At 28.7% G+C, this 27,490-nt stretch overlaps 2 protein-coding genes across 2 annotated transcripts; one reads left to right on the forward strand and one right to left on the reverse strand.

Moving 5' to 3' along the window:
* Positions 1 to 1,007: 1,007 nt before the first annotated feature.
* On the reverse strand, positions 1,008 to 25,893 carry LOC108557599 (bcl-2-related ovarian killer protein homolog A-like). The gene is made up of 3 exons (XM_017914186.1): positions 25,659 to 25,893; positions 1,263 to 2,034; positions 1,008 to 1,199 (listed from the first exon to the last, which is right to left on the reverse strand). The coding sequence occupies exons 2-3, from the start codon at positions 2,010 to 2,012 to the stop codon at positions 1,059 to 1,061; spliced, it is 891 nt and encodes a 296-aa protein (XP_017769675.1). The 5' UTR covers positions 2,013 to 2,034; positions 25,659 to 25,893; the 3' UTR covers positions 1,008 to 1,058.
* On the forward strand, positions 4,429 to 17,967 carry LOC108557596. Its single transcript, XM_017914183.1, has 4 exons — positions 4,429 to 5,003; positions 5,065 to 5,243; positions 11,186 to 11,442; positions 17,705 to 17,967. The coding sequence occupies exons 1-4, from the start codon at positions 4,429 to 4,431 to the stop codon at positions 17,951 to 17,953; spliced, it is 1,260 nt and encodes a 419-aa protein (XP_017769672.1). The 3' UTR covers positions 17,954 to 17,967.
* Positions 25,894 to 27,490: the final 1,597 nt, after the last annotated feature.

The following is a 27,490-nucleotide window of genomic DNA, read 5'->3' on the forward strand; positions in this document are numbered from 1 at the left end:
ATAATTACTATTCATTTTAACTTACTTCATTTTTGTCAATTTTTATAAATCCCATTATGAGAGTGCGACGTTATAGGAGCGTCGTGTTTTACTACTCTTATATTATACACTTGATATTTTAATAGTGAATGTGTGTTGCATAGTCAATTAGCTTCAAACATAATATTAATTGTATTCATACTATATAATTTAAAAATATGTAACTTATTAGAAAATAATAGTATTAGTAAAAATAATAAAAACTTTAATTTTCTTCTTTCAATTCCGAAACCATCCAGAATTTAATCTTAATTCGCTGTTGTGTAAAAATAAGTATAGTAAATCAAAAGAAATATGACACTTTTTACAATTAAATAGCATAGGCAACCAAATGTACATAAGTCATTGTTTTTAAACTGAATACAGATTTTTTTTTAGTAATTATGTAATATTGGTGTACACATATAATTAAAACTTTTACGTTAAGTCCATGTTAATATATATATAAGTCCATATTACATATATACTTTTGCACCTAACATTAACACTCAAGTTAAAAAATTTATACACTTAAATCTGTTTATACATGGAAGATAATTTTCTGAAGAATATATATAAAATATATACAGTAATATGAAATGTTAGAAAATTGGTTTTTGACATAAAAACATATATTTTCTAATTATGGATTCTTTCTTTTTGATTATTTTTAGTGTAGCCTCGTTCAAACCCAATTGTTTTCTTACAGACATAGGCAAAACTATTTAAAACTTACATTTTAGTAAGCAAAAAGATAGCTAATGGTTTATGTTTTTGAAAATCTCAAAATATGTGGAAACGCAAATCGTGTAAAAATGATCCGTATTGAGTACATATCATTTTTCACAAAAATATTGGGTAATACAAATTGGATTTGAAAATACAAAGGAAATTAGACAAAAAAAATGTAATTAATAAAAAATAAAAGTTATTACAAATTATTCAGGTATAACAAAGATAAATATTAATCTAATTATACATTGATTCGTTAATTTGTTCTTACTATGTAATATACAGATATCAAATAAATAAGTTAGTTGTTAAAAAATTCCTAATCTTACTAAAAGGCGAAATATGAAGTAGAAAATCAATATCAAAAGTAAGACTATAATAACTAAGGTAACGTATTCAATGAGCGTAACTTCGTCGTCTTCCGTTCGACACAAATGGGTTAATGCGGGCTAGAATTTGAAGAAAAAAGGAAAATTAAATTACGTGACTGAAAATGCAGCTGTAAACGTTACCCATCCGCCGTTGCTAGCAATCCAAGTGCCTAAATCAACTCTAAGTATTTCCTCCATCCCATCCATTAGAGCGTTGATATATTCTGAATGCCCCTGCGTCACACAGTCAACGGCTAATCCTCCGGCTATTGCGAATATGGAGATCACTTTTCCCCAACTGATATCAGACTTAAATAGCTGATGTCCTATAGCCACCAAAAGACCGGCAGCTGCCTCGTCGGATACAATGATTCCGCCTGGAGTTAAACTAGTGTGTCGAGCTACGTTTGTGTACAGCTTTGGATGCATCCTCTCCAATTCTATTCCAGCTCCAATCAAACCTGGAAACACTTCCCTAACAACTATCCCACTGGTAGTTCCGACCATGCTACGCAGCCTGTACAGTCCCATCTTCTTGTTGAAAATCCCCGACCTCTTCAGACGGTTCCTTATATACTGACCACACAAAACCCTTCCCTGAGCAATCACGTCCTTCGGAGGAACCGCAGGAATCCTCCATCCGATTGTCGTTGATAATTTTCTCGAGACAGCATCGCTGACATTGCTGAACCTCCGTTTCGCATTGTACTGTTCCTGTTTATCGTCGAGCTTTCCGTTTGATGCGATTCCGAGTAAATTCGCGTGCAGTGCGGCTGGAAAACTTAGTTTTCGCGTCGGAAACGGGGGCTTTCCCAAAGTCAGCCGTGATATCTGCGGCGTCTCAAACGTCACTTTGCGGTGCTCATGTGTCAAGCTGCAGTTATTTTCCATCAAGACCCGTATGCTTATTTCCCTGAAACACACCAAACAAGAACATTAATTACCTATACAAAGTTATACTTTAATTATTATTTTGAATAAATATGTAATCAACATGTTGTTTTCTATTTTCCATAAACATTTCGTGATATTTAATTGTTTTTACTTATTGCTAATTTATGTGTAAACTCAAAACTATTAACTGTGGCGTATTATATTCCATCTTTCATATATATTACCTTACATCATTGTACCAAATAGATGGAATTCGGCTCTACGGAACAAGTCTGTGAATATTTCATTTTCATCGCTTTGAAAGCTTTGCCTACGTCAGAATTTGTTATTCCTCAATTCAATTTGTGGTAGTTTATCAATCATTCAATTTCCTGCAGTATTTAATTACGAAATATTCAATGACAATATCCATGACAATAATTTAAATATACCATGAACAAAATTATTCCACAATATGTTGGATATTAATATAATAATAATTGAAAACATTATTATCTACTATATTATCTGTCATAGGAAAATTACTTTTTCTTAATTATTCAATTGAAATCTTAAAAAGTGGTATTCGTTAAAAAGTCTATTTCATTCAAATAAACCTTAATTAATGTTATCCTTCTCGATATGGAATCAGCGAATTATTCATGAACCTCGTTTAACGAGCACCTCTCATAACAAGCATTTCGCTTAACGAGCAAAATTAATTGTACGAAAAATGACTCGCTTAACGAACGACGTTTCGCATAACGAGTGACGATAAGAAGAGAAGTCCTGGATTGCGCACCTTCTACATCATTTTTAAAACTTGTGCACACATATTATGTGTATTTTTGAATATATTAACCAAGTTCGATTTTCTTCGTCATCTTTGTTTAAAACGCACTATATTTTCCAAATATAATTTGTGTTCAGACATGTTATTTGTATTTCTTTTTGTGCAAAATTTAATAACACATGCACGTCTCCGAATAAAAAGCCAAAGCATAAAAATAACCATAGATATGAAAATTAAAATCATTAAAAATCGAGACCAAGTTATGCTTTTTTTTCTCCGGCATTATCGAAATTTACATTAGTTTATATGGGAAAAACTGTTTCACTATACGAGTAAAAATCCGAAATTTTTAGAACGGATTAAACTCGTTAAGCGAGGTTCCACTGTATATTTAAATGATTTTCTCAAGGTCGTATAATTCTTAATATTTTATTGCTTTCTCATATTATAAAGACGCATACAATTGCAAAAGATTTATCGGTTAATCTTCTTCTATGATTTATAATGCAATAATATATTCGGTTGGAGCATAATTATCAGTTGTTTTGTAAGCGGTTTTTTGTTAATACAAATTGCTGTTTTGTTTACTTTTTTTAATAAAAATATTATTTGCAAAATGGGCAGCAGTTATTAAAATAGATGGTAACTACGGAATAATCATTTAAAAATGTTATTGTAGAATTTTTATAGAAATATTTGATCATTTTGGAAGAAACGGATTTTTCTTACACTTAACAATTGAGTTAGCAATGAATATAAAAATTATTGATATAAATAAAAATGCATTGCACTTATACTCTATACTTTATATTAATGAAGCTAATATAAAATTTATATATAATAACAAAGTTATTATAGTTATCATATTCTAATTATCATATTTATTGATTATTACATGACTAGCACAATTTTCATATATTTCATATTTATATCACGACATATACAGTAAACAAAAATTTAATGCAATTTAATCTCATAACATTATTTTTATAGTTTTCATTTATTCTCCAAGTAGATAATATTTATGTGTTGAACTGAATTGTAGATCGGTAATAGAAACATTGAATTGAGCAGTAATATATACAATTCATTTCATACAGTATTTATTCGCATCAAGGTAATAAATTCAAGAAAAGACAATTAGAATCGACATGTTTCAAGTGACCGTTGCATTGGCCCAGATGTCACGTTGTTGTATTGGACGGCTTTCAACTTTCCACGAGATATTTAGCATAAAGATACATTTCATAAAAAAAGTATATGCTGTGAAAGAAGGCGATATCGATACATTTTACATGTCAAAATTTCACAATTCGGTCCACTTTTTATTTCCAACCAATTTATTCAAACGTTCAAACGATTTGTGATGCTTTTGTTTAATTGGAAAGAACAATTGTCAGGTGTTATGATTGTTTATTGGTAACGGTGATAATTGACGGCGAAAACATTATATACATGTCCATTAAGGCTTTTATAATCTGGGTCCCAATAAATCACGAATCATATTGTTCGTAATCATGTCGTCTTAAAAGCAGAAGTCACGACGTTCACAGCAAATCCTCAGTTCTTTTGTTTTTCTTGTAAATCAAACCGATGAGTATATAAGGCACCCGAATTATTTGACACTCAGTCATTGCTGAAATGTTTGCTCTACTGTTTGTACTCCAATCGACCGTTTCCGGTTACAGTTACGAACCCTTCGTACTTCCGGAAATTATAGTGAATAAAGCGAACGAGTACAACTATCCAATTCCGAGTCCACCGATTCTATTTGATGAACCATTTACAACAACAACGACCACCGAAAATCCGGGATATTTGCCGCCCCCGAGTTATTTGCCGCCGTCCACCAGTTATGGTGTTCCCGAGTCCAAGTCTTTCCGCGTCTTAAATATGTCCTGCTTGGATTCAGGGAACGATCGATTCTTTCGTAGCTCCCTGCGTTTCGGGGAAGGAAACGTTCCGATTCCCGAGAACGGAAATCAGGACTGCGTCTTGTCTTCCGGTGGTGGAATTTATCAGGTGAACTTATCCGGCCAGAGGATGACGAAATGCGGTGTTTCCTATTGCTCGGATAGGAACCTCTGCATGCAACTGAGGATGCCGACGGTTCGGGGGATAAAGTTACCAGAGGACGCTGTGATTAATCTGCAATGCAAGCCGCAGAATTCTGTCGCCAGCCAAATTAAGCACCTCCAGTTCAGACCCATTAATCTGTAAGTTATCTATGGTGACTCTGGGTCTGCATTATGTTACCAAAAATATCAACTATTGCAGGCAGGGTAGGAGTTTACGGACGGTCGCAGCGGGAGGATCGCAGCGAAATCTGGAGTCCCAAGTGGCTCTTTATAGAAAGGCGCCGCATACCAATGAGTACACGCAGATTGTCACTCCCGGCAGTTCCGTTACCCTTGGAGAGGATTTATTATTAAGGGCGTCGGTACGTGATGGAGATGGTAAGTCCCAGCCGAGAAAACGAGCTCAATTTATTACATACATAAAGTAGGGAAACCTAATCGCATCTCTCCAAATATATATCATTGCATATGTATACTATATATCCAATACCCATAAATCATTTTAAATAACTGGCAAAAAATTATAAAATTAAATAATGTGTGACACGGATAGGCTTTGGATTGGTGACCTTTGATGCACAAACCGAGAATTTTAGTTAAAGTAATAAGTAATACATCAATTAAAACACACAAGGCTGATGATTATTAAGATGGATAAACAAATAATTTGGAAAAGAAAGTTTTTTAATTCTACAAAAAAAATCAATTTAACAACAATATTATTCTATAATTCTCTTATCTACACTAAACTGAAACTTCTAGCTTGATGGTGATATAAAATTTGATACTGAAATAAACTTTATTTGATTTGTAAAGACAAAGACAAAAATCATTCATAAAATATATTAATATTAAAATACATAAATTTTCAGTATTAGCTATTTTTACGATCATAAATCAAATAAGAACATAAACAATCTGTCCTCTATATTTTTCAATATGAAAAACTTTCCCTTGAAGATTTATACTTATTTATTCCTATAAAATACTCATATAATAATTCTATATTGAACTTCATGGTTTACGTCATATTTACCTTCATCTAACTCTATATAAATGTTACAAATGTCGGTTATTGTTAGTATATACATTACTGTAATTCATTCAAAGTAACAATAATGTTATTATTTTAATAAATTTGTTAATGATTTTTTTTTAAATACATAATAACCGTTAAATTCTAGAAAATAATAAAATTACTTGCAAAATTATTCGCAACTATATCTACGACAAGCAAAAAATGAAATTGTATAAAGTGTAGTCAATTCTGTTTTTAAGCAGAAAAGAAAACAAGAGGAAATTGTTGAATGCGATGTTTTCTCATTGAAACGGTACATATATAAATCTATAATATTCGACTAAGAGTTAATATAATATATGTCATGATTGTCATGATGGTAAAGATCGATCTCTGTAATTTTCCTAATAAACAAGTATAATCAAGTTGTCTTGAAGCAAATGATTGCACATTTATGTAAATTGGAATATTTACACAAAGTTAAATTGCAAACGTATAGAAAAACTAGATAATTATAAATATCTTGGAAATACATTCAAATTATAATTTAATTATCTTTAAGCTGTTAATGTTATCTTTTAAATTAAAACTTTGAGATTTGTTTATAAATAAATATAAAATTCAAGTACAGTGGAACCTCGCTTAACCAGCACCTCGCATAACGAACATTTCTCAAACAAAATGAATAGTACGAAAAATGACTCGCTTAACGAGCGACGTTTCGCATAACGATGAAAAGAGAAGTACAGGTTTTCGCGTCTGCTACATCATTTTTAAAAACATGTGTACACATATGTGTATTTTTTTAATATGTTTCACTATACGAGTAAAATTTTCGAACGGATTAAACACCTTAAGAGAGGTTCCACTGTATAATTATTTTATTTTATTAATGTGATGTGATGTGAATTAATTTCGTGGTGTAATGGAATAATTAGAAATATTTTCCTGAAATTTCATTTCTCACCTTAATACATATATATTTCCTATACACTTTAACTATATAAATAAATATATTTTATTAGTAATTTGTTTTGAAACATTCAAAGATCCTACAATTAGTGAATTTTAATTAAAAATACTAACAATAATTTGTTAATTAAAATTATCATTTTTGTTGAATATTTCAAACGTTTTCAATTATTGATATATTTATACGAAGCTTAAGATTAATGTGTTTTACAGGTAACCTTATTGAATAAACAATATTGTATAATAATAAAACAAGATCATGTTTGTAGATAAACAAGAGCACTTATATGAGTAACCTCAAAGCTTCAACAACTAAAAATGTTATCGCTGTTTGCATAACTCTTATCTTCGTCGCATAAAATATACATTAGCATAATTCTCGCTCCAAACTAAACTAACCAGTACATTAAAATAACAGGAAACGAATATGCTTTTTAAATGTTTTTTTATTTTAATATCCTGTATATTACACGATAAAATATAATTATAATATGTAATTATTTTTATATTAATTATCTATTGAATTTGATAAATACTTGAAACAAGTAATCAATTACATAAATGACAACAAAGTAATTATCGCACATTTTTATTAAATGATGTAACTCGTAGAAAATAAAAATATCATCTATTTTACTAAGAACTATACAAATTAAATAATGCAATTGTTTGAAAGACATGAAAAATAATCATATTATTCATTGCAAAATCTAGAGAATAACCAACATATAATTACAGATAAAAGTGAGATTAAAAACCACTTAAATCATTTCAATTTTAAATTAATTACAAAAAACTCAAATTTATTTATAATAAGGAAGAAGTAAAGTTATAGTTACAAGTAAAATTTGGTAAGTATGCGCGTTATGCGAGGTTCCCCTGTATATACAAAATAAATCAAATCAAAAGTAATGTATAAATTCTGAGAATTATATGTACTAATAAAGTAAGTAATGTAAATTACTCCAACAATACCACATGAAACTGTTCCTATTATAACAAAGTATCAATTAAGCGCTTCTGTAATATTTAACTTGTATGCTTGTAGACAGGCTTTATCTTGTGTTTAGTTGACTTGAATTATAGTACGGCACATAAACTCCAAAACAAACTCTATACCGGCTAAGTTTTGAAATTATAAAAATACTTCTAATCCTTTTACTATCTAAATATGAATGTTAATATAAATTTCTATATCTTTTCTACCATACCATATTTATATTATTTATTTCGTAAAAAATGTAGATTTGAACTTAACTATAACTATAATAACAATGAAGTTTATTGCAACAGTCGTTCAAAACAAAAAACTTACCGGAAATAAATATATATTTATAATTTCTATCACAAAAATATTCAAAGCAATTTACATATGTCTTTCCGCAATAAATTATATGAATTGCTTTTAATTAATATTATTTTAAAAGTTTTAATTAGTGCTTAAAATAAATAATATTTAAAATAACTGGAAAAGTAACTTTACGTAATTGGAAAAATGAGGATCATAATTTGAATAAAATGGGTGTATAAATTGGATAAAAAAACGTCGAATATCATGACACGGAGATATTAGGGGATTCCCTAGCTAAATTTCCTTGTAAATTAAAAACGCTTCAAAACAAAATTTGCACAATGCGTTGGTATCGCATAATGGTATTTCCGTTCACGATTTCTCCCTATCTCTCTCTGAAACTGGCTTAAAACGAATGATGTATGTTCCTTCGAAAATAAGGCCGAACGGCGAATTTAACCAGTTATATGTGTCGAGCGGCTTTCCAACGCCCGGTTTATCTCAATTTATACAGTCTGCTGAACGAAATAAATGTACTTTCGTGCAGCTCTTTTACAATTTATTTATCGAATAAAAAACATAATATATATAAAATAACGAACAGGAAAAGAAAATGTGATTCAAAATCGTACGGTGATAATTCGGAGTTGTACGGAACGTGTTGTTATTTAACAAATAGAAAATTTGTAACCTTGGCTGCTATTAATCACATCGCATGTGATAATGAATAAAATAAGTGTGTAGGTTTCCGAAAACGGATCGAAGTCTATGCCTTCGGATTCGCAAAAATTAATATTATTTATATGCGTTATACGTGTTCTGTTATCGAGCTACGCGAAAATAGAATTGGTATGCAATTAACACGCGAATTAAATTATACTATTAATTAGTAGCCAGAAACGAACGAACTTGTTCCTTTGTCAAGTATCAAATTATCGCCTCTTTGTCGGAGATTTGTTTACTTGTTTAGCAAGTAATTAATGTATTGTTCCTGCTGTCAAGTTCTCTGATTTACAATAACTAATCTTTAAGGTCATGTGTACGAGATCAACAACAAAATTACTTCTGTTGTTCAAATAGCGGAAACTTTACATTATTTTAATTAAATGCCAATATTTTCACTCTTTAAAATTACATAATTAAAAGAAAGTAAAAATATAGTGGTTCGCGAGTATAATTCGTTTCGGATACGTTCTTGTAATGCAAAACACACGTATATCAAAGACATATAATCGTATTGCATGACCTCACAGGTTTATCAAGTTAAATTCATTAAATAAATTTGCTCGCCCAAAGTATTTGCAGTATACTCCGAATACAAAGTTTCACTGTATATATTTCAGCTAGTTTTACACTTTCCTTAATTCCTTATTTTTTTTAAATATGTTACACACAACGTCTATCAAAATTACCTTATCTCAATTTTTACCTAATTTAAACTTTAAATTGACATAGTGATTTGCAACAGCGTGTCGCGAAAATGTATTGTTGTTATTATTTTTATTCAAGTTAGTATTTATATAAAATTAATTTGTACAATTAATAACAGTTTCTATTGTGTATTTCATTTATTACAAAACTATTTAAGTTGTAATTTTAACAAAATATTGATTCATAACTAATTTATTTTCTCAAAAAGGAGGCTGATTCATTCAATATATAAGGAAAACACACTTATAGCAGCATGAAATTTATATCTTCCCTATCCATTGATGTATTTCTATGCTTTAAATCAATAACTCCATCCCACGTCTACGTCTCATATTCTGTAATAAAATTGATTTGATTTTCTGAGAAATATATATTCAAGAAAAATATTGAAAATTTGATTTAAGAACAAAAAAAATATTTAATCAAAAATAATAAAATCTTGAAGAATGATTACTTACAAACTTAGAATAAAAAAATAATGAATTTATTTGTAAATAAGTAGTAAATGTATAATTAAATCGGACTGTAAAGTTAACTTTAATCTGTTTTCAATTATCCAAATCTTTATGTTCATTAAATGTTGTAAATCTAAAATTATTAATTCCTTATTATATTATAACTTGTAAAATTATTATTCATTAACGTTTCGTAACGCATTTTATACCTAAAACTTTGAACGTATATTTCAAACTTATCCACATCATGTAATGAAAAGTTCATTGAGCCAAGATGGGTTCGCGCGGCGATGAATGGCCCAAAGCCTCTCAAGTCATTTTACCAAGCCATTAATTAAAATGAGCCAACCTCGGGGGCCATTTAATTAATCTAGATCTTGAAGACATTTCACTTAACCTCCTCTGATAGAAAGCACTACGCTACAAATCACCAATGGGCATTCTTCGATTAATTAATTGCGAAAAGACAATATAAACACATGCATTACCTATTTGTCGATAAAGCATTGTGGTTTTATTTAAAAAATATATATATTCATTAAGTTTCCATATCATAGATCAAATAGAAATATCGCACACGCGTTTTAATTAATGAAATATAGTGGCAACTGCATATCAGTTTTATTGAAGATTAAAACTTTATGGGATTTCAATACATTCAGCACAAATGTAAATAATATTTCACAAATATTTACAATGCACTTTTTACTAGCTATTGAACTTAAGCGTGTATTCTATGTGTAGATAAATATCAATATGATGTTAGTTAAATAAAAAAAGGTGAGAGATCAATTTGTTTTAATTTTCTTATTTTGTTCAAATAAAATTTAGTTTGTTCTGGAATACTCAAACCTTACTATAGTGAATCCGTACTGATCGAAGACGCACTATACTAGTTATTGCTGTATTAGTATTAAAACGTTGCATTTCTAGTGTTAGATTATTCAAAATCTACAGTACTGATTTTATTACGTAGTTTCTATTAAGTAAATAAAATATTGACCTATGAACTTCAATTTAAATTTGTAATAAAATTTTATTACAGCAATTGTCATAAAAATAAGTTCATAACAGTCGAGTAAGAAACAAATTACTTGGAAACAATGAGAGTAATTCAATATGAAGTTAATAAAACGTATGCTGTTTGTTACAGGCTGGAAATATTCCAGAATGGGAACCGTGATTGTACATGGGCGTCAATCTTCTCCGGATTCTATAACTCTTGTGGATAACTCTGGCTGTAGGGCGCATAACATGAGAGCAGTCTGTCCGGAACAACCGAAGCAAGTGGATTCGCTGGTAACCACAATGCCCTTGAGGGCTTTCATGTTTCAAGGGGCTCAACAAGGAGACGAAATGAGGCTCTCTGTGAGAGTTCATGCATGCTTGCAATTAGAAGATTGTATACAGGTAAATTATAAAATAAACTAAATATATCTTATTTAGTTTTAATTATGTATAAAAAACTAGTTGGCCGCCTAAATATTAAAAGATTGTATACATGAAAAGTATACAAAAAAAAACTTGTAAAGTTAATACTAAATATAATTGAAACTAAAAATTTCAATTTTGATTATATAAATGTCTAAATTAAAAACATTGGAAATATAATAGAAAATTCTAGATTTAAAATGTTTACATACTCATTTGCTGATATTATTGTAACTAGGCAATGCTATCGCCATATAAATATAAATTGCATTTTTATGGCGTAACATAAAACTAAAGATAATTATAAATAATTACAGAACAGAACATTACACTTTGCACGATTGCTTTTTGATGGTAATCCATACGTTCTTTTTTTTTCGAATTAAATTTTACATCTAAAACTAGTATCTCAAACTACATAATGACGAGTCGTAACGTTATTAGCGTTTTGCTTATTATTATGACTATTTTATATAACGCATACAAGTATAGCTTCAAAACCTATTATTTATTCTTCTTTTTTCTTTCATAGTCCATAGCAATTGAATAAATATACATTTTTTTTATTAATCATTGAAAGTAGACAATTTTAGCATTTCCACAGTGCACTTTTGTTTTGCGAATCAAATTTTACATCTAAAACTAAAATCTCGAACTAGACAATGACATGACGTGACGTTCTGAATGTTTCGCTTATTACTATTATGACCATGTTATTTAAAGTTTAAGAGAATAGCTTCGCAAATATATTTGTACTATTTAAGCTAATATTAGCGGTTCTAATTTAATATATTCGCATATTGTTATTATTTTCTAATAGATTTCAGACAAAAGCACTTTAAATTATTAATTAATTAATAAAATATTTAAAAAAATGAAACAATATTATTCTACAACGAACTGAGTGTAAGTTACTCGTATTATCAATAGAAAGGAATTAATTTCTGACTATGTATTCAGTTGGAAATCATTATGTTATGAGTAAGAAGTACTTATATCTTGTAACTTGTACTAGGTTTATTTTACAAATATGTGTACAAACACTATCAAGATAAATATATTGTTAATCAATTATAAACAAGGTGGAACAGGCATTGTCTTGCCTTTTGAACATGCCTAGTAATGAATTATTATAATTTTCTAGAAAATGTCTAGGAAAAAGGAATTAAATCCTTTAATTTGGTTGGTATGTCAAAGGATGAATCTTGATAGGCCATACCATCCAATGTTGATTCAGTAAACGTAGCTGTCTGATTCAATTGTCTAGACTCTAGAGAGTTGTTGGGTCTAGAAATATAGGAATATCTGGCCTCTCAAAGAGTTAAAACCATCTCCCCCAAGGGATAAAATAAATATTTTTCATGGATAAAAGATTTTTTTTATGTCGTGTAATTTTATTTACAATGTTCTACAATGTTCTACAATGTTCATCATCTTTCCCGGTGGATAGTTTACCATTATGATGATTAGATTTTTAATTTGTTGGTTGGCTGTCGTCTTGTAGGTTAACTTCAGTAGTATATTGATGCTCTGCGATTCCACTATTTCCTTTCACTGTGAATCTGCTGCTATCCTTAAAACTGTTATTGTCCATCAACTTGGCTGAGGGTCCATATGCTGAACCTCATTCATTTCACTGTCCATCTGTGATGAACGATAGCCCTATTGCTGCAAGCACCGAGAGGGTTCACAAAGGGCCTTGCCAGGATTTGAACCCGTGACCATTTTTTTAATATTTTTAATGGACGAGTGTGATAGCGCCCTCTAGACAAGGCGCCTTTGTATGGTGCACACATTTACACACTCTATTTGTAAATAACTATATCCTCTTAGTTCTTGGAAATTAATATTTCATCAGTTTTTCCACTAACTAAAGTTGAGATCAGAGATAATATTAATAATAATACATTTATTAATACCATAATTTCATATCATAAAATCTATGCGTATGCTTATAAAGATGAGCAATTAACATGTTATATGAACAAATTTAATTGCAAACAAATGTAACTTCCAATATATAAAGTAAAACTGATTAATAGATGTTATTCAGATAAAAAAGTTCAAGTCTTTGGCAACCATCCATAATATGCAAATCCACTTTGAATGAATATGGCAATCACCGATATACGTACAATGTTATCATAACAAATAAACGATATTTCACTCTAACGTTGTAAAATAAATCATCGTTTATATTTCAGGAAATGTAAGAGCTATGGCAGGCCAAAATTACTCAATGAAAATGTATAAAATGCACACGCTGCGCGAATAATATTTATCATCGGCCATCAACGCGTTTTAAATTTAAATCGGAATTGTGCATTCGTGAACTTTCTAAAATCTTCTAGTTTCCCATTAATTTCACTCATAAATCAGATTAGTTTAGACCCCGGGTTAATTATGCAATACGTAGCTTTCCAAGGAAACCGAGCAGCATACACCTACAATATTTATAAGGTGAATTCATAGAATTCCGATTTTCGTATTTAGGTTAATATGTGTTAAAAGATCATAATATCGATATTATTCTAATTTCTAGATAGTATATGCAATAGCTATACCTCGTATAGTACGACTTCGATCATTCCGGATTCACTATAGCCCAGTTAGAAAAATTCAACACAAATTAAATTTTTATTGAGCAAAAAATAGATTATGAAAAATTTATGTTTTTACTTTTTATACAATCAAGTCCCTTTTCGTGAGGTTTATTGTTGTATATACAGTGGAATCTCGCTTTAAGATCACCTCGCATAATGAGCATTTTGCTTAACGAGCAAAATGAATTGTAAGAAAAATGACTTTTTAACGAGCGACGTTTCGCATAATGACGATGCGAAGAGAAGTCCCGAATTGCGCGCCTGCTACATCATTTTTAAAACTTGTATACACAAATTATGTGTATTTTTTAATATATTAACCATCTTCGATTTTCTTTGTCATATTTGTTTAAAGCGGACTATACTTTGCAAAAATAATTTGTGTTTGCTGCTAATTTATAAACACATTATGAACGCTTTTTTTATATAAACAAATATAAAAAGTATAAAGAGACCCCCGTCAAGCCGAATTGATACAAGTAATATAAACAAATATAAACTCACTTCACCGTGTGTAAATTAGAAAACAGTTCCTAGTGTTAGTGGTCATTCTAGTTGCATCTTAGTGTTGTTTGTGATGACAAAATATCCAAACTTGTGTTCAGAGATGTTATTTGTGTTTTTTTTTGTGCAAAAGTTTCAACACTTGCATGTCTCCGAATAAAAAGCCAAAGAATAAAAATAACCATAGATATGAAAAGCAAAATCATTAAAAATCGAGACCAAGTTATACTTTTTTTTCGGCAAGGAACGCATTATCATAATTTACAGTAGTTTATATGGTAAAACGTGTTTCACTACACTAGTATTTCACTATACAAGTAAAAATCCGAAAATTTTGGAACAGATTAAACTCGTTAAGCGAGGTTCCACAGCATTAGTTCCTCGATGAGTCCAGTTCCAAATAGCCCGGACTATACAAAGTATTGCTGTTGACACATCACCTACTTATTCTAAACATTGCCAAGTGATTATATAAAATAACGTCATTATATTATTGGGTTGACAACTAATTGATTGAGAATTTTCTCACATTCGGTCTTAGCATATTCTTTTATTTTGTCAACGTGTTCAAATTAAATTAGTAAAAAAATTGTATCGATTAGTTATTTAGTTTTGTTCTTATCCCAATTTAAAAAATGGAAGACGTGCATTTCAGACAGTTTCAAAATTAGTTCTGGTGATTTTTCACTGAAAATCGTTGATGAGACCCATATCAACACGTGAGATTGCGGAGAAGCTCAATGTATCGCATTTGAATTTTGCTTCTGACTTAAAATACGCAATAACTTAGTTGCCATCCCAATATATAAGGTATGAAATAAAATAAGCCACATATTATAACTAAAGGAATATTAAAATAATTGTACAAAAATATTATTCATATGAAAAACATTTGCTATTTTTACAAATTATTTTATTTTAATTCTTATATAGTTTTAATTTATTAATTTACCGTACTGGATAATTTAAATAAAAATGAACTATTTGTAAGAAAAAATCAATAAACGAATCAGTTATTTCATAGAATAGTGGATTATACGCTTAAGTAGTAATATAGACATATAAAAAAAAAACTATAGTTTCTACATAACATTGGCGGACAGACAGATAATCGTTCCATAAATAGCTTAAATTGCCTTGGATTGGATGTACATAGATAGTTTGTAATCGCTATACGTTTGTGCATTTCAGTCACATACAACGAGGGTACGGTTTTGCGGAAATTTCATTATTAACCCTGTCCTCCCTCTCTTTCCCTTCCTCCCACGCCGCTCGTGTGTATGTAATAAATCTTCCCCAGAGAGATTTATATAATGGCTTGCTGTTCGGACAGTGCTTTTGCCACACAATGCCACATTTAATTTCATTTCCGACCATTTCCACTAAACCGATTTATTACGCCAAGTTCAGCAAAAACTGGATGCGCTCATACGACCTAACAAAACCTTAATTTATTCAACGTATGTAATTTTGCCATGCCCTATTTTGTTTTGTTCGTTATTATTTTATTTATAAAAGCAAAACAAAGTTATTGCATTTTAGCTGCACAGTTTCAGCTTAAATTTAATTTTCAGCATGATGAAAATACTGATATTTCGCTTAAACTAAGGTCATTACAAACCAGTTTTGCTAGTTAATTTTATTTTAAAAACAAAAGAAAATTATAGTACTTTACTTAGCATCAAACTTATATAATTAAGTTCACTTTTTAATTGCAAGTTTAATCTAATTAGTCTAGATAATAATGTATTGTTTCCCTATAAACTATTAAATATACAATAATGTTCAGAAAATTCAATTGTTTCATAAAAGATTCATTAATGAAAACAAACAAATTAATATTTATACTAAACATAAATAAAGACATCGATTTCCTATTATAGTTAATTTAAAAACCCATTTATTACACAACAAATATTTATTGCAATAACTACAAAATTATATAAATATTTACAAACAAAACAGTGTGCAATAAAAAAACACATGAATCATTGTTTTGTATTTTTTTAGTACTAATTGCAATTTCTGCTTTAGTTTTAAATACTTTTTAATCGAGAATTGTTGACATATATTTTTAAAATGAAGGTAGTTTTTTAATTTTAAATATGGTAATTATTTTATTTTGAATATAGAAATTATAACATAAACAAAACAAAAATATATATTATAATTGTATATACAGATTTAAATCTTGTTATATTGTTATAATGCTCTCATTTAATATTTCATGTCATAATCTTCCGTCGATGGTATAATACTCGTTTTCATTGAAGTAGAACTAGCTGCAATATTAGTTTCTTGTTTTTTTTACTTTAAAAAAGTCCATATAGTTTATTTGCATTTTCTAAGTTTAACAACTGTCGTAGTTATCTTAAAGTTAGAAAAAATCTATTTTTAAGGCCTTCGCGATTTGTAGAAACATTTGTCAAGGCTAATAAAGTGAAATAACGTACTGGAGTCTCAGTTACAATATATTCTTCCACTGTACCTTTCTCTCGCTCTTTTATATCTAAATGATGTTCATTGGTGAGTTCTTCCAAGTATAAAAATGCATCAGTTACATATGCTATAGTTTTTATAATTTGTTTGTTATAATAACAACACTTTCTAGTTTTCACAAATGAAATCAAAATCAATTTTAATCACCGAATCAATTATTTAAAATTCAAAATTATCATCAATATAAAAAATTAATATAAATTTAATTCTATATTACAAAAATTACTCGCATAGTACGGCTTCGATCAATCCGAATTCAATATAGTGAATAAACTAAATTTTAATTGAGTTAAATCAAAATCTTCGACCGATTTCGATCAGTTCGAGGTTTTGCTATATTATAATATTCAAATATTATGCAATATTTACAAACATATATTTATTGCAAAGTTATTAATAAAGCAAATTGTAGTTTAGTATATATTAGAAAATATGTGCCAATTACAAATTGTTGTTCCAATTGTCAATCTTATACTTGACGAAGCTCAATAATTTTAAACATAATTATTAAATTACTTCCATGAATTGCATTTTTCTTCTTAAATTGGTTAAGTTTATTGCCTAGTATACAGTTTCATTAATTTTAAGTATTTCTTTTATATCTTTAATTCGTTTTTTTATTCTTCTTAATTTAGGCCAGGCATTGCGAAGAGAAAGTGGATGCGAGAACGAGATCAAGAAGAGAGGCCGTCACCAACATAACCGATGGGGAATCGTATCTGGATTTCAGAGTGGTCCTGCCAGACTCCAAGAGCATTCAGAGCAACGGAGAAGACAGCGTCCTATTGGTGACGGTGCTGTTCTTTGTCGTTTTCGCTGCTGTTCTAATAATAGCAGCTCTATTGATCGCCTTATTGAAGAGCAATAATTATTTCTACTGTTGATCTTTCAACCTTTGCATTCCTCGCAATTGCGTCCATCTTATATCACTTTAATTTGCTTCCAATAAAGAAAAAAAAGTATAAAAATAATCGTTTTTTTTTAATCGAAATTTATACGTTGATTCACGTAAATAATAATTAAGGTAGTCGCAGGGGTATTATTAAATATTTTTTGTATCTTCATGTTAAATAGTAGGAATCGAAAACTTGAGATTTTCTTCTTCAATAATATAGAATTCTAGAAAAAATATAAATTGTACTATTAACAGTATAGTCTGAACAATATATTAGAAATATTGGAATATTTTTGTAATTAACATTAAACTAATTTTGTCTTAGATATTTTATCTTTTTGCTGATTATTAAATATTTAAAATACAGTGGAACGAGTCTAATCCGTTCCAAAATTTCCGGATTTTTATTCGTATAGTGAAACATATTCAAAAATGCACATAATATGTGTACACAAGTTTTATAAATGATGTAGCAGGCAATCCAGGACTTCTCTTATTATCGTCACTCGTTATGCAAAACGTCGCTCGTTAAGCTAGTCAGTTTTCTTACAATTTATTTTGCTCGTTAAGCAAGGTTCCACTGTACATGAAAACTTGTATTCTAAATTGACAATTAGCATTGACAAATCTAACAATAAATAATAATGTATTAAACTGATTTTGCGTCGATAATATTAATAAGATTATTACTTTCGAATCAGTGATTTAATGTAGATGTTCAAATTTGTGCCAAGGGGAAATAACTTCACATTTCGTGATTTTCAAGATCATCATATAAATAGTAATATAATAAAAATATAAACTGTATTATTTATTAAAATTAATATGTTGATTTATTAATCTTATCAAGTACTAGGTCAGAAATGACAGAAACAACTTTTCGTTGTAATTTATGCAGACAATTCTTGAATTTAAAAGAATTGTATTGGTTTTATGTTAATGCGATTTTAAAAAATAGTTTTTTTTTATTGTAAATAGACAAGTTTATGTCAAGCAATCAACTATGTTAAAAGATCAATGACCTCAGTATTTTTATATTTAATGTCATATTGACATAATCTGTCCATAGATTTTTAAAGAAATTTGATTCATTATTGCAATTGACCATAGACTAAACCCCCTTAAATACGCATAAAGCATAGTTGCCTCCCTAACAAATTATATTTAAACACGTAATTTAATGCCGTTTCCCAAGTTTTTTTGTATATATGAAAAGCGTTCATAGAAGGTAATAATATACAAATCTACGATTTTTCAGGATTTGCGGTGAAAAATTCGAGTCACGTCCCAAATTTTATCCGGTGTGGTCGTCCGAACATTTGTTTGTTGTGCGAATATAGACATCTTTTAGAACGTATTTGTTGTCAAATTTGTTCGCAGACCCTTTGTTTAAGCTATCACCAAAATGATTATATAATTTAATATATTATAAAAATTATATATTATATATGAAAATTATCACTATTATACAGCAACCATAATGTATGTGAAATGAGACATACATTTCTGACTGATCTCAGTCAACTACTACAACAGCGCATGATACAATAATAAAAATAGTTGGTATACCTGATAAATACTTATATGAACTTTATATGCAGTGGAACCTTGGTTAACGAGCATCTCGCATAACGAGCATATCGCTAACGAACAAAATAAATTGTATGAAAATGACTCACATAACGAGCGACGTTTCGCATAACGACTGACGATAAGAATAGATTATTTTCTTATTTGGCAGTTGTCAATGGAGTCATGTTGAAGTTGTTATCCTGAAAACCTCCTTGAAATATTTTCACGTCGAGCTTGTGCTATAGGTTTATGGTGTGACTAAACACTTCATATCAGAAGAAGAAACGAAATCACAAGAGAATAAGAAGATACTTGGGTAAAGAAGATGGAAATGATATATCATCAAATCATGAAATAAATAAAGACAAAAAGAAAATACAACAAATTTTCAATATTAACTATATACGATTGTGAATTATTACCACTTGTAAACATACTTAAGACTAAGAAGAATGAAGCTGTTCACAATTGAGAACAAGTATTTATTGTTCTTCGGGTCATTTAATTAAATACTGTATTGAAATTATTATCTTTGAGATTTAACAATAATATTGCTGCAAAGAGATACTGATCATAAATATTTTTACCCTTTGTGATTTATTTTCATATTTTTCTTATAAAAGATGCAAATTCACTTGTTAGATTAATGTTTGTAGTTTGATAGATTATCATTAAATTTCTGATTTATTGTAGACATAAAATACGTATATTCTTATTTAGGAAAGGAAAAACCTCTAGACATCATAAAATTTCTTATGACTTCACTATTTTAGAGAATGCAGACAATAAAAAATGTTATTACATTCAATTAAAATCCATTTTATTGATTTGTTTCAACAATAAAGTTGCGTTCCAAACATAAAGTTCACTATTTTTCAAAATTTTAATTAAATTAAAAACTTCATATTTTTCAATTAAATGCAATATTAAATAATCCGGTTTTATACAACGGTCCGCTGCATAAAATTTGGACGATTTCGTAACCGCAGAAACATGTTGTTAATTAAATTTTGGAGGTCGTTCATAAAAATACTACACAACAGTGAAACTGCAGATTAAATTTTGTTTTATACAATGGAAATGTTTTCAATATTTTTTTTTTACAACATACATAAAATAATATGAAAGCACAACAAAAATAGTATGAAAATTTCAAACCAACTAAATTTTAATTGATAAACTAAAAATAAATTTCAAAAAAATATTACACAATTTTTCTTTTAAATTAATGATCATTTTTTTAAATTTTATTAAGCCAAGTTTATTTTTGTGCAGTTTATTTTTATGAAATTTTAAAGTTGTCGATAACCGGACTATTATAAAATTGCGAGATATTAGCGGATATTACCCACAAAATGCGATGAGTTGCTACATTTCAAAAAATTGAATGAAAACAACAAAAAATGGTAATGTTTGAATAAAAGTTTAGGAAAATTACAAAGTTTAGCGACAAAAACATAAATAATTCATAAATCAAACAATAACATTAATTCAATAATTTTTGTTCTAATAGTAAAACATAATAAAATAATGATTAAAATATTTCTTATTATAAAATAACTAAAATGACACCAAATGTAAATTTTACTTTGAATTATTTATATTTATTCTTAATTTGCTGTTTTTATTTCGCAATTGTTATCACAAATTTTTTGTATATAATATAAAATTGAATTAGGTCAGAATGTCAAAGAAACGTAATAAAGTTTCTTTTTTTTTGCAACATACTTTAAATGTGTGAATAAATTTAAATAAAGTGCCCATAAAAGTAAGAACTGTGCTGCGAGATTTCTTTCAACCCTGTGATTGTGTATTCGCAAGTTTATTTCTAAACTTATTGACTTGGAAAGTGAGCGAGGTATCCGAGTATATTGATTTCCCGATCCCTAGTTTTCCAATACGATGTTTTCGTATTGAAACTTTTCTCGTTTTTACCCCTCCGGCAGATAACATCAAAACAGACAAATAAATGACATTTATTTACTATTGATTAGTACTGTTCTCGAAGCTATCAAGAAAACAGGAAAACTGTTAAATGATGCGAATAAGTATAAGACATTAATTGTATGAGCAATTACATCTTGATATCTACTTAAATATGCTGATCATACAGAAAAGCAATTTAAAAATCGAGATATTGATTTTTGTATATTATTTAATTCAATTATTTTTCAAAACGTAATAAAAACGTAAAAGTTCTTAATTATATACCATAGTAAATATGTGATTGTCTATTAATCATTAATTAACATTAAAGATACCAAGGAATATCAAATTGACTTTTTATATCTTTGGTGTAGAATTTCTCAAAGGTGATATTATCATGTTTTATGGCTTTTCCAAAAACTTAGCCCGTCTCATTGTATGCCGAAATATCTGATATATTAAGGGCACAGCAAACCAAAAAAGTTTGGGACGCCATGAAGTCGTTGATTGAAATCAAAGATGCATAGCAAGTGTTTACACTTTTATTACAAATGTTAATTAGGTGATACAACAATATTATCTTTTAAATCCAGGTAAGAGCACCACATTATAAAAATCTATAGTATTCCATTTCATTTGATGTTATAAGTACTATTTTAAAGAAATAAATGTGTTCCAGTAATAGCACGGCAGTCAAAATCAAAGTTATTAGAAAAATAAATAACATAGACGAAAAGTGTTTCTTCTGACAATGTAAAAACTGAAAAATACAATTTGTTTTTAAGGTCTAGTTACGGTCATGGTATGATCAGGAATACATGAAATGTTGGTAACTTTAGTATTAAACTAGTTTTTATGGTTTTTTGTTTGTAAAAATGCAGTAAAAATAATTGACTTCAAACAAAATAAATCAATATACATAAAAAGAATCGTTAAAAATATTGTATTATACATAGACTAGACTAAATAATCATGCAACAAAGTTAATTAAAATGGATGTAATTGTAAGCCTTTAATAATAAATGGCAAGAAAAATGACACAGGTCGTAGAAAGAAGCCTGGACTCAACAAATAGAGCCCTGGATAAGCAGAAAGCACGGCGAAACAACTTTTCACCAGAGTTAAGCGCTTTCTGGTCATTGATGCTTTGGCAAGTACCCGCACTTCATCGCGAAGAAAGAGGACGACAGGTGTTGGTACCGTGAGGAGGAGCTGCAGATGGATAAGGATGATACACGAGACTAAGTCAGAATTGGGGATCTTGCTAAAGCGGAAAAAAATTGTCAGCGAAATGATGAAAAGTGCAAAGAACTGGGAGATAATAGTAACATAGGTAATCTATGTGCTAATGGCTAAAGAAAAAGTTGAGAGAAAGCTGTAGAGGGCCTACGAGGACAGTGGCAGCAGCACTGACGCAAGTAAGTGAACAAAGGGAAGTGTCATTTTGGTAATGTCTCTCAGCATCGATGAGGTGTACAGAGATATGTATGCTGACGAAGAAGAGGAGATGTTTTAGTGGGTAAGAAACTCACAGTACCACAACTCCATCCGTGGTCCTTATGTACGGTTTCCTCTGCTCTACAAAAAAAAAACCTTTAACAATATTCATAGCAAATTTTAGATAGGTCTGCAAGTGATTAATTTCCAAAAAATAATTACAAAAAACCCTCAGTCCTGCAAAAAATGTTGCATAATATTTTGTAATGTGTGTGGTTCGTTTGTTGAATTATTGTCATTGACTCGATTCGTATGCGGCGGACGGCTTAATTGTAGAACGTTCTTGAAGCGGCAATCAATTTTAATGAAATCGCGTTTATAATAAAACTGACATTGAAATTCAGGCCATGTCACTTGTAAATATTGCTGAAAGATGTTATTGCCCAGAGACGTGCAGCGCAAGCAACATAAGTTTCGAATTCGAATAAGGAAAATTGTTTTGCATTTCTTATTGCTTTGTATATCGGTTTGAACCACATACATGTGCTTTCAGTGAAGTAACGTTATGCAACGATTGTTATTTGTGGTCCCTCGAGCCACGGTTCATCGTAAAAACTATTAGACCTCTAACTACTTTAACTATTCCATTCGTGAAGAATTATCCAACCTTGGATTTATAATATTCATCATTTGAATCTATCCTCGCCGCAATGAAAGTTCTTGCCATTGAAAAATAATGTGTGCGTTATTGTCATTGCGCTAAATATAATAACTACATCATGATAATAATAACAATAATATTTATTGATGGTTATAGAATGTAGTACATTTTAAGCCAACAAAAAAAAACATGTATAAAAGAGAACAAAAATCTCTGTACGTTAAAATTATTAGTTTTTCAATATAAATTAAAAGATAACTAAATTATATTATTACATAAATTTCAAAATAAAGGCAAGACGAATTTAGAACACCGAGTGGTTGCAACTTATATACTTGATGAGAAATAGTAGCAATTTTGTAGAATGGAGCCGGTTTGTCACATTAACAAGATTTATTACTGGGGACTACAAACTTTTGAGATGGAAGAGCCAAACCTGTCCATCACAACAATTTTAAAAATATAATAGGTGAAATTTTCGTGATGATATTTTCTAAAAATATATCATTTATATTACTTAGCAATCAATTTATTTATGAAAGTAATTTACTTGTATTTGTTTTTATAAATGTATTTTGTTATTTATACAAAATTCTTTAAAGTATATTTGGCAAGTGTATTACAAAAGTTAAATTAAGCTTAGTGTAAATTGCACTTTGTAATATGTAATGTACACTAACCCTTTAACGACAAAAATATAATGAAAAGTTAATGTTGTTAGTAGTAATCCCTTCGAGTGCAACACTAAATTGTACCGAAACTAACTTTAAGTTCAAACAATTGGATAGAAGGGGTCTCAGATATGGATTACATGATTATTCGCAACGGTTTCATCAATTAAGTAACATGGAGCACAGTTAATCCAGAATTACGATTAGGTGTAATTAATCTATATCAGACTAAACAAATTAATATTAAAATGTTTTTCATGCTATTTGTCAATTTATATTATTTATAAATATACGTATTATTAATTAATATAATTATATTAATATTTAGCATATAAATTCTCTTTATAAATTATTGCGTAATGTTGAATTCAAACGTACGTCGTTTTAAATTCAGAAAGTTTAAACAAACCATTATAAAATGAAATAAATAATTGCTAGTCAATTATACTGCACTAATCAATTAAGTAATTACAAATTCTCATTAGTTAAATCGCAAAAAAACATATAGGAAATGTAATTTATTTGGAAAACAATAGTTAAGATGATTTCATAAAACGTCATTATATCAATCTACATTTCAATCTATTTATTCTAGAACTTTTTCAACAGAATTTCTATAGCATCTTCCTTGAGATCTTCGTAATATAACGTCGCTAAATATATATCTACAAACTTCAAATTAAATTATGATGAAGGAAAAATCTCAGCTTTTATTATTTCAGCAAAATAATTAACTTCCAGGGCCGTAATCACTTAAGGGACTTTTTTCACAATCTCACGGTATGTATAACATCCCAATAAACTTTAATTTATTTATATAACAAGTTTCGCTTAATAGTCATATAATATTTATTTGCAATGGAAATAATTTTGTGGTTTACCATTTATCAATTACTGACAAACCGCGAATGTTTATCGCACTTATTCAATAACAAAAAGAAACAAATAAAATTTAAATAAAAAGAAACATTTGCGGTATATATATAATGTTGTGGTATTTAATTTTAATAAATAGTTATGTTTTATTATTATGATAAGAAATTACACAATAATTAGTAAGAGTTAAAATTACATGAAAAAATATAATAATATAATTATATAACAGTCATATAAAAATAAATAGTAAACCATAATAAATACATATTTTATAGAAATTTAATAACGAATCAATATAATATAAGAATTAAATATGAAATTCGTTTTTTTTCTTGTTTTTTATATTAATCTAATATTGATGCATTTTCAATTGAAGAAATAATAATAATAATTAGAATATCAATAGTCATCAAAATAACAATAAACGAATTGTAAAGAAAATTTACTAATAATTAATACATGTTCCTCGTTCTACAGAACCATAAAATATTAAAAATTGTAAATATGAATTTAAAAAAATCAGAAAAAAACAATTATTTCATATTCGGTACCTTCAAGAGTTAAATTTGAAATCCTTATTCCATCGTTTAATTCCTCTGTTATTAATAACTGATCATTCACTTGATGTATACTTAAGAAACAATAAATATAATTGTTATAATACTTCGTAGCACGGTCCGAGCACAGTAGGATTGTAGACACATACAGCGCGAACAGTTTTGTACTACTGAACGACTATCGCGAAAATCTCGCTCCTTTCCCCATTCAGAGTGTAGTAGCGTTGCACAGTTTTATCCTCTCCGCGCATTTCTCCCTGATAACAAACCCAAATACTATATATTCATTGTCAAGAGGAATTGGCCTCTTATCACTGTAGGCAATCCGAATGAAATTGCCCGTTTACATTGGACATCCATTTGCACATTGTTTTCGATCACGAGTTGTAATTGTACCAATTATCTAAAACTGCAATTATCTCGAGTAATTTAGTGTAACCTCAGATACACGATCGAACGTGGAGAGCTTATGTAACACAATTCGATAATTATTTTTCTTGTTCGGTGAATTATCGCACTAAACATGTTTATAATCCAAAAAATCTATTTGTAGACTTTATGTCACCTATAAAATGTATGCTACATCATTAATTTCTAAGTAACAGCACTCAAATTCAATACCTTACTTTTCAAATAAATAACTTTAGATCATAGTTAAAATAATAATAACATTTATTGTAACAATTCATAATACATACTCAAAAACCAAATGTAATATAATAAGAAAATAAAAAAAATATATTGATCTGCAATAGAGCCAATCAATATACTGAAGTTAACCTACAAGACGACAGCTAACTAACAAATAAAAAAAAAATATAATAGTCTATCAACTATCCACCGGGAAAGATTATCCATTTAATGTCAACCACGATCTTAAATTTACTCAATGTTCACATTGATGAACATATTGTGAATAAAATTATATGACATAAAAAAATATCTATCTGCTATGATTACCATAGAAGGCGACATTAAGAAAATCAAATTATACTGTTAAAATTAAAAATAATATAAGACTTACCAAATATTCATGCTCGATACGTTTCCTGAATATATAGGAAGAATATAATTAATTAATTGTTTTGTAAATGTAAACTGCAGTAGAACCTGTTTTTGTGCGGTCCCTTCACTTTTTCATGTATTTCGTAAATCTTTGAGGTATTTTATAAGTGCGATTTTTTTTCATGAGGGACCGCATAAAAATTATTTAAAGTATTATACAAAGTTATTTGTTATATGTAATAATTTATTAAAATTTCGAATATGTTTTTTGTGCGATTTCTTTTATGCGGTCCCTATCCACCACACATTAAAAAGTTTTACTGTATATCAATTATAATATTAAAATCACATTAAAAATATTTCATAGCAAGTAACGTGATAAATCATCATAACTTAAATAATTGTATGATAATTTCAGAATTTCCCGTTTCTACTAATTATAAATACACCAATTGGATATAACAGTATTCGTGTATTTCACATATTATTATGCGAATATGTATGAAGTTACAATTTAAAGAATTAAAAAAAAAGAAATTTTACTACTAAATATTTTTTTGCAACGTCGTGAACCAGATCTATGTGAAGAAGTGATCATTTCTAAGAATTAAGACTAATGTATTTCTAATGTATTTTTTACACTCTTTCTTTAAATTTTATCTGTAGGTATTTTTGTTATATTTTTGCCATTAAAATTAATTTGAATATATCAATAATATTTAAATTAACTGTTTTGTTAATATTTAAGAGATCTTTAGCAACTGAAATTTTACGATTTGTGTAGTCATTTATTATTCTTGAGTATCTTATATAATATTTGT

This window comes from Nicrophorus vespilloides, unplaced genomic scaffold (genome assembly GCF_001412225.1).
Source record: "Nicrophorus vespilloides isolate i.1.1-1 unplaced genomic scaffold, Nicve_v1.0, whole genome shotgun sequence".
Taxonomy (NCBI): Eukaryota; Metazoa; Arthropoda; class Insecta; order Coleoptera; family Silphidae; genus Nicrophorus; species Nicrophorus vespilloides.

What these genes read in the sequence shown, in the direction of transcription:
- LOC108557599 (XM_017914186.1), bottom strand. Translation starts at nt 2,012, where the DNA reads ATGGAAAATAACTGCAGCTTGACACATGAGCACCGCAAAGTGACGTTT. An exon ending in TTGCTAGCAACGGCGGATGG is followed by an intron (nt 1,200 to 1,262) that starts GTAACGTTTACA and finishes TTCAAATTCTAG; the next exon opens with CCCGCATTAACCCATTTGTG.
- LOC108557596 (XM_017914183.1), top strand. Translation starts at nt 4,429, where the DNA reads ATGTTTGCTCTACTGTTTGTACTCCAATCGACCGTTTCCGGTTACAGT. An exon ending in CAGTTCAGACCCATTAATCT is followed by an intron (nt 5,004 to 5,064) that starts GTAAGTTATCTA and finishes CAACTATTGCAG; the next exon opens with GCAGGGTAGGAGTTTACGGA. An exon ending in AATTAGAAGATTGTATACAG is followed by an intron (nt 11,443 to 17,704) that starts GTAAATTATAAA and finishes TTCTTAATTTAG; the next exon opens with GCCAGGCATTGCGAAGAGAA.